Genomic DNA, 9440 nt, shown 5'->3' with positions numbered 1-9440 from the left:
TAATTGGTTCAATGGACAAGGTTAGTCTGACTTCAGGCCTAAACCACACGTATTTATAAAGGAAAGAAGACTAATTTTTCTTTAAAATTTTCTGTTTAGCGAAATTTGCTTATTTTCCTTTCAAATCTCTGATGCGTTATGCGAAGGTAATCTGTTCATTACTGTGTGTGAATGCTTAATGTACGCACAAGAAATTTGTTTATGTAAATATTTCGATATGTAAAGTTTTGTATGTTGCAACGTATCTTTCTATACACATTTACTTGCTGTGATATATGGAAAAATTTGTGCACAAAAAAGTGGGAGTAAGAAGGCGAGAAAGAAACAAAAATCGTCTCCGTTAGAATTGAAAATGCTTTAGGAAAATTTAGTTGAGCAAGAAACGTCAAGCCAGCATCTTGGTGATACAATAGAAATTGAAAAAAGTAGAAAATAATAGCAAGCAGAAGAAAAAACAAAAACACGATATACTACTAGAATGGATCCAGAAATTGTAAGTGCAGTGAAATTTGTGAAAAAGAGAATAAGAACAAGAATACGATAAGAAGTGTTTTGAAACGGTTCGCCATCAATTTTCCAGGATGAAGATCTTACGCCTGAGCAAATCGCCGTTTTGCAGAAAGCCTTCAATAGTTTTGATCATCAAAAATGTGGCAGTATCTCGACTGATATGGTGGCCGATATCTTACGTTTGATGGGTCAACCGTTCGATAAAAAGATTTTAGAAGAACTCATCGAAGAGGTAGACGAGGATAAATCTGGTCGCTTGGAATTTGGTGAATTCGTTCAATTGGCTGCGAAATTCATTGTCGAAGAAGACGACGAGGCTTTACAAAAGGAATTGCGTGAAGCCTTCCGTTTATATGATAAGCAAGGTAACGGTTACATACCCACTTCATGTTTACGCGAAATCTTAAGAGAATTGGACGATCAATTGACGAATGAAGAATTGGATATAATGATCGAAGAAATCGATTCGGATGGCTCGGGTACAGTAGACTTTGATGGTAAGTAATTAATTATTTACCTCAAGTGTTGAGATTTTTCCTCGCTTTTTTTTTCTTTGTAATTAAAACTAATCATTATTAATTATACAAGTAGTCGTAGTAGTGGCAGTAGAATATAATACAATGAAACCTGATGTGGTCGATCAGTCACTGCTGCTTAATACAAGCATGTTAATATAAATTGGTTGCTTGACTTTGGCTATTAGCCAAGAATGTTGAAAACGAGATATCATTTATTATAGAAGTGAAACCATGGCATCCTCTAGTAATTTAGACAACTTTTGACAGTGGGTTTACACAACTAATCAAAAACTGAAAAGAATATATATGCTCACGAATAATTCAAAAAAAATTCTTAAAAATGTTATATCAAATCGTTAAAACGTTTCTTTCCTGTCCATCTGAAGTTAAACAAAAGCCTGCGATGCTCTTCGATGATGTCCGTAGAATACAAAATTTGTTGAAAGCGAGGCATTTTGGTGATTTTTCTTCTTTTTTTTTTTTTTTGTGCAGCATATTTTTCTTTCAAAAACGAGGCAATCAACATATGCACATGAGTCACTCACCAATCCATTCAAATGCTTGGCAACTGGCAAGTGGTCATTTCCAGTTTCACTGGTTATTTTCGAGATTATTTTCCTTTTAGTTTCATATACGTATTAATGACACTGAACACAAGCCAATGTTTACTTATCAACACACGTACATATTATATATAGTAGATGACATTGAATATGCGGATATTGTTCGCTATGGTTGCTATGTATGATATGTGTTTTTCGATCTTATTAAGATTTAAAATAAATCATATGGAAGTGTGAAAGGAGATGCACTACTTCTTTAAGAAAGTGCTTATGAAGTAGAAAGTAGGGAACCAGACCGCCCTTTAGACGCTAGCAATTCCAAGATAACTTTTCACTGTATAAACACTATTGCTGATCCTAATTTACACCACTTTCGGTGAAAGGGTATATTAAGGTTGTGCAATTGTGAACAACATCCGGAAAGACGCGAGACAGATCTGCCTTCCATTGTACCGATAAGTTTGTCTGTCCGTCTGCTAGTCTCGTCTTTTTCTTTTCAACCTAGAAGCCGTAATTTTTGAAATATTTTGATAAAATTTAATAAATCGAGGCTCTTTGATCGAAGCACGAATGCTATTGAAAATGATTGGCATTGAAATACTTTTTTGAGTCACGTCCCATATGATGCGTTATTTTCAAAGGTAATTGTACGAAAAGGTGTATTAAGCGTTGTAGTGTAGAGAGTGTAACGGTGTGCCAGGGCCAACGGTTGTTTTGTTTTTATTGTTTTCGAGAATTTTCATCTTCCTTTTTTATTCTTCCAAAGTAGTAACAAACGGGATTGTCTGCAATAATTTATCATGAAGATGCAAGGCGTCTGTCATTGACAAAGAAAGAGAGAGAGAGAGAGAGAGAGGTATAGAGATGACGAACAGAGTGTTGAAGTAAACTGTCTTCTTTTGTTAGCGAAGCTGGTGGAACCTAAGGAATAATAGATGAGGTTCCGCCTTAGCTGTGCATGATTTAATATCTTTCATGTACTAGACGTGTACTTACATGTACTAAAATTATGTTAATTTTATGCGGCTTTTTTTATTATCGCAATGAAATCAAAATCATTTTCTCCTCGATATAAGCATCTGTTCATCCATCAGTCTGCTTGTAACATGCGTGCCAATGTACTTTATGGACATATTCCGTTAAAATTTGATAGACTGGCATGTTTCGAGACGCGAAAACAAAAGCTAACGAATATACTTTGCATCGTACTAGTGTACCGAACACTCTTTATATTTCGCCATATTTTGGAGAAAGATTTCACTTTTGACATTTCTCGAAAGTGGTGAGAAGAAAGAACTTAAACATTGAATGAACTTTGAAAATTGGGAAAGGATGGGACCATGTGCGTGTCCTTTGAATATCTTCCTGTAAGATTATTGTTATCGTAAGCCTTTTAAAGGTGACAAAGTCTACTTTTTAGTATTTTATGATGCCAATTAGTATGGAGTAGTTATTTAATAAATGAATTAACGATTTCCACTACTACGCTTCGGGATCCCCCCCAGCACAAGAGCCACTTTTCGGAATCCTTTTCAAAAGAGGTTTCTTTTCTGATGAAGATAGGAGGAATATTGTTTTAGGCGAAGCCGACTTTAGTTTTCTAATTTCACATAAATATCTATAAATTTATCTCAACAATTTATGAGAAAAACTTTTTCCAACATAATGGGTCGCGGTTTTTTTTTTCGCGGTTCCGAGCTTCTTTTTGTAGCCTGCTCCTGTCATGCGGTTGACGTCTAATGCCTCCTAGTTCGTGACAACTTCCGTGTCGGTCTTGCTCTTGACTGCGAGTTGCATCTTTGACATTGAAATTTACGGAAGGGAATTTAGCAAGCCACTCTTGGGTCCTTTGTTCACTCACAGCATTCTCAGCATTTTTTTTTGGCGGTCTTTTTACTTGCTTTATAGTAAAAAAGCATCACATAACGTATTTCTTGAGATATTTCGCTCGTTTTCAAGTCAATACAACTTTTTATACGAGCAAAGAATTAGAAAACTATCTTGGACTGAAAATCTTAGCTGAAATGTCAACTTTCAAGCACATTTCAGGTGAGTGGTGTCCGATATATAGGCATCAACATCATCGCGTGGAAAAACCGTGAAAAATTATTGATATGACCTAATATTAACCAGTGTTGGGGACATTTTTTCAAGATTCTCTATTAATATTGCAGTTTCTTTAAAGAAATCGCTTAACAAATGTAATGAAACGAAAAGCAAAAACTGGTATATGGATGCTTAATTTGCCAAATCGATTAACTGCATAAAACAAGAAGTTGAAAAAAATCATAAAATATTATAAATAAATTATTTATTATTCAGTGACCAAAACGATTTTGTCATTTAGTGATGTTAATGCCTATTATTAGAGAAATTCGTTTTAAATTTGTACAGTTAGGAGCTAATGAAGTGCTTTGATATTAAAATTTAATAAAATTCCAAAAATGGAGTTAATCAATTGGGCAAGTGAAGCATCCATATATAACCACACTTCCGTCGCTACATAAATGCGTCTAATGATTTTAAGCTTAGGAAGTAGAGCCGATAGCCTGTATTGCTAGTGTTCAGTGTCTTTGTTTCTTTTTAGTCTAAGAATTTATTTCATTAGTCTACAAATACAAACAAATAATAATAATAATCAGCTTAGGAAAAGTGTTTTAGATTGCAGGGTTTAGATAAGTCAGTATTGCTGACAGGTTTCGGATTTCTTGCTTAACCCATAAAGCGAAGTGTCTTTGGATCAAAAGTTAAGCTTTTTCTTTTCTCTAACTTAGAAAGACTAATATTAAGTAGCCAATGAATACGAGAGCCACATTTTCCGCCATCTGTTACACAGCAATATTTGGTAAAGGTTTTTTCACTGCTTTCGCTCCTCGTTGCCCTCACATGTAGGCATATAAAATATTTTCATTTGTTTAGTTTATAAAAAGTGTTTTTGTAATTAACAATAACTTTATTTTGTTTATTTCAAAGCTTATTATTAATTTATGAGTTCTTTTTTCATTTCAGAATTTATGGAAATGATGACGGGTGAATAAATAAATAAATATTAATATATATATATATCTATATATATATATACGTATACGTAAATGTGTATTATTAATAATAATCTGCCTTAGCAAATTTTTGTATGATTTTTGTTATGATTTCTAAATAAATTTAATCTTTTGAAAATAAACCAAAATATTTTATATATTTTTCAGATCAATTTTTATTTCTATAATTTCAATGAAAAAGCAAACAATTTAGTTATTAAGACAAAATTCTTTGAAAGTGAATTGGACAAGCATTCTCTGCTGGATTGGAGAAGTGTCTACAGTGTTACTGTACAGTGTGCTCAGTTTGCGTTAGATCAGCAAAAAGAACAACAAATACAATCTTGTACTTCACAATCCGTGAAGTTTTCCGACAAAACTTCATGGTGGAAACTTTCTCGATAAAACTTTCGCATGGAACTTACTAGTCTAACATGCCTGTGAATCGTATTCCATAGAGTTTCCGGTAGAACTTCCCGTCCAAACTTCACCGCAGAGGGTCTGCATGGGACTTGTCGACTTGATTTCCCGTGAAACGTCCTCGTAAAATCTTCCCCAAACAACTTCCCGTCCAAACTGGCCCGCAGAGCGTCTGCATGGGACTTATTGACTTCCCCCAACAACTTCCCGTCGAAATATCACAGCAGCACTTCTCCATAACGTTTTAATGAAATTTTACCACAAAATGTCTTTGTAGAATATTTTCCAGAAAATTCCCCGTGAAGCTTCTAGCTAGGTGTTCTCGTTGCATCTTTCCAGCGGAGTATGATATATTTTAGAGCAAATATCCGGTCGAGCAATGTTATCCGACTTTGTAATCGATTTTTCAATCATATCTTTTTAAAACTTCCCATATTAAAAGGCTTAACCTTTTATTTTAGAGTCTCTCGCAAGAGAAAAAAATAGAGAATTCTTTTCGAATTCTATTTATCTGTGTATTTAAGGATAAAACAACAATGATGAGTAAAGTTCAAAATATATAAAAAGTAGCGTTATTTACCTTTTAGTAAGAAAGCAGGAAAGGTTTTTTCTTTCAGTATAAGATGAAATTTTTTTATATTTTATATTCAAACTGAATATTACTGGCTTGTAGCACGCTTATGAACGAAAAGTGAAATGTCATAGCAACATGCACATATACTTGTGCATAAGTTAATCAGATTAAGTCAAAAAGAAAGGTGGGAATAACAAGTAAATAAATCAAGATTTACTTTGGAGTGAATCTTGGGCAGCCATTGTCTTGGCTTGGATGGTTTTTTGTAATCACCATGGAAGTATTAGAAGTTCCATAATCCACTTGGTAGATTGATCCAAAATCCAGTTGATAAAGACATGTTTGCCTACGAGCCAGTGCAACTGTACTGACATTTATAACATATATCTTGCTGGAATGTAGATTTCATTAAACGGCTTTCGGAATAATAAAATACAGCTGAGTATGTCCGCATCTCAGGCAGAAGACCTTGGTTCCATCAATAGTGGCATCTATGTTGCGTTAAAATGATTTTGGAATAATGAAATACCGCTGAGGAAGTCCGCGGCCCGATCTGGCTCGATCAATAGTGCAGTAGGGTGTACTTTAATACGTTACACTTATAGTAATGTATGCATAGACATATTGTTTATCAGTGTTTGTACCCTACGCTCCTCGTGGTACGAAGATGTGTGCAGCACCCAAAAGGAGATAGCCCCACCTTTTACTATATCAATCGTTTCAGAATCATTTTCTAAATCGATCTGGACTTGTCTGTCTGTCCGTCTTGTTTCCTTGCGTTCAACCTACAGGTCGTAATTTTTGACATATTTCGAATGGTTTTCGGAGCAATTTCGTTATACTCCGTTATTCTAGAAAGGCGATATATGAATGATCGTAGGTCGGTGTAGGGTGCTTAATAGTGGGCCTTGGCTCACGATAGTTATTATTTGTTTTATGTTACTGTGTGATGCTTGTGTATGTTATTTTATTTTGATAATTTGTTGAGTACTTTTTCGATTGCACCCGAAACTTACAGTAGTTCAACGTCACATATATCTGGCAGACATTTTTGGGCAGTTTACTTAGGCATGTATGTTTGAAGCCCGTTGTGTATTGTTAAACAAAGAAATCTAGTTCAATTCATATCATATACTACTGTGGCCAAAAAGTTAGACCTAAAAAAGGAAAAGATGCTTGGACTGAAAATGGATGTTTTCCCAACCAGACCCCGGTAGCGAAAGGGTTAAAGAACACTATTCATATTGACGTTTACTTTTGTTGTATGTTGTAAGTTATGAAAACTATCTTAATGGTTTTACCATCTGTTATAGGCTTGTCTGCAAGTAACAATAGATCGAACGCAACATTACAGCTTTCTATAGCGATTTTGTATGACTTTCATCGCGTCAACGGCATACATACAGCCGTAGGGATCCAAGTAAATCGAACCATAATTTCCCGGCCGATTTTTGTAAACACAGATTTCTGACGCGTAATTTGAAGCTTAGCAAGCTAGGAGACAAGATATATATACCTGTACGTTTAGGTAGAAAAAAGGTCAGAAACCCAGATAAGATATTATAAAAATCGCGTATATTTCACTGCTCATTTTTTTTCCCCTTTCCAAGCATTTGATGTGAGCGCATCATAAATTGTGGTTATGTTTGTCGCGCGTCTGTCATAAATGTTGATTTTTAACAAAAAAAAAAAAAATGTATATATATAATTTTGGTTTATTGATCACGGTATACAATCAAAAATTATTTACTTTACCTATAATATCAACCTGTCTGACTATAAAGCAGACAATCTCTGCTTACATGTAAATGCAGGCAAGCAAAGGGAAAAAGTCAAGTCTTTAAGTCTTTCTTTTTGCTGTTATTGTTTTTTGTTGTTGTAATTGTTGTTTTTGTCTTCTTTGTTAGCATACGAAAACTTATTGATGTGATGACACTATTTTGCTGTTTTCAATAAATGATTGTCTATATCATGTTCTATTATCTTTGGCATGAATCGTTCAGCATTTACTTAGTGTACGATAAACAAAAGATAAAAGGGGGAAAAAAAAACTCATTTAATGTAAGTGAATGTAAACGGAAATAATTTTATGCGGTACTCGTTTTTCATAAACGAACCTTTTACCAAAAATTGCATCGATTGCCTAGAATTCGGGGATTTGTATACAAATGAAGTGAACGTTTGCTGTTATAGATACAGTTTCCTTTTGTTTATGCGATTTATTTATATATTTGTGTAACGATTTAGTAAAACTTACATAACAACAATGTTATGATTCATAAAAATCGATACGCATTTAAATAAATCGTTATCGTTGCGTTGAAAGTTGCAAAGATGCAAACTAAGATCGAAGTGAAGCGAGCCAATCAACATAGTTCGCATTTTTTAGAGGTTTGTGTCTTTGGTAAAATGAAGACAACTTTACGTCTTTATTTTAGTTACCTTCTACAACGAAGTAAAGAAAAAATTGGGCTAAGCACAGACAGCTGAGTTCACGCCAGTAGACGAATCTTTTGGTTGGCTGATTATGCCATGATTTCCTCCGATAACTCACAAGTAATCGCAAGAACATCTACACAAATATATATATAGATCACAGAATTAACAGGTCTTTCAATTATTGCTTCCAAATGATTGTCACATGAGCGATTTTCTTTTTCTTTCATTAAGCAATTGCAGAATTTCGTCTAAGATCGGCGTCAGTGCAATTTGTCCCCTTTTCTATAGGAAATAGGGCTTGTATTTAAACTTGATTATTGGAAATGGAGTTAGCCTTTCCGCATGGCTAATGGATACAATGAACATGTACATCTATATACCTATGTACATATACATACATATAAATGTTTATATAACATCATACTCTCCTCCTGTCTCCTATCTGACATATTTATGCAAAACTGGTGGCAGATCCATATGATCGCAGAATAATAGCAATCTTCAAATAGTATGCATTAAAATTGCAAGACATTCTGACTCATTACTTTACAAAGTGCAGTTATTTTAGCGGGGCTACTTATGTATTTTTTAAACCCATGAACTATTCGGAATTTCATTTGTTGATTAAATAGCTCGTTTTTTGCTGAGGAAAACCTCGTTCAAAATCCGAGATGGCTTGAAAGATGTTATCGCGACTCGTGTCGGTCGAAGAAATAAATTTATGGGTGGTCTTCGAACATCCAATAAAGTCGTATAAGCTCCAATAAAGTCAGCTGTGGTGCCGTGCATGTGTTAGACCACAAACTTGTTGACATCATTATGGTGCATAGATATATAATTTATATATACTGCACTGCAAGATGATTAAAATTTTATACCAGAACATACCTAAGTAACAAAGGTTTGCCAGATTTGTCAGAATAACATAAAAAGAATTGCTAAAGCGGTGGGGACCGCGATTTTTTCTTCTCAACTCGAGGGGGAGTGATAGTGCGACAGGATCATGGCGAATAATAAACAATGAATGCGTTACGTTATTCAATTAATACTGTTAACTGCAGCTGAACATGCATGATGGGGCGTTGAGGAGGATGTAAGGCTTTATGAATTGCTTCAACCAAATAAAATCGTCGCTATTTTCCAGAGATGACTTCTTGTGATTAACGTCGGTCTCAGTCGACAATTTATCGTCCAATCGAATAAGCGGTCAATTTGCGGTTTTCACTATTAAGCAAGCTTGAATGTAATTTTCATTTTGGACATACTAGCTTCCGAGTCGATAGCGTGTGACATTTGCCTAATATCAAATGCGAAATTTCATACATTTATCTTTGATTTGTACCATTGTATGATCATCATATGATAAGGACGACTGGAA

At 34.5% G+C, this 9440-nt stretch overlaps 1 protein-coding gene across 1 annotated transcript; it reads left to right on the top strand.

Annotated features, from left to right (window-relative positions):
* Positions 1–372: 372 nt before the first annotated feature.
* On the top strand, positions 373–4688 carry LOC119635735 (troponin C-like). The gene is made up of 3 exons (XM_038030726.1): positions 373–493; positions 581–1007; positions 4601–4688. Exons 1-3 carry the CDS (start codon positions 479–481, stop codon positions 4627–4629), a joined length of 471 nt encoding a protein of 156 aa, XP_037886654.1. The 5' UTR covers positions 373–478; the 3' UTR covers positions 4630–4688.
* The last annotated feature ends 4752 nt before the right edge of the window (positions 4689–9440 follow it).

Source organism: Glossina fuscipes, unplaced genomic scaffold (genome assembly GCF_014805625.2).
Source record: "Glossina fuscipes isolate IAEA_lab_2018 unplaced genomic scaffold, Yale_Gfus_2 27, whole genome shotgun sequence".
Classification (NCBI taxonomy): domain Eukaryota; kingdom Metazoa; phylum Arthropoda; class Insecta; order Diptera; family Glossinidae; genus Glossina; species Glossina fuscipes.
Note: the sequence above shows the minus strand (reverse complement) of the source record. Positions and strands in the feature narration are given on the sequence as shown.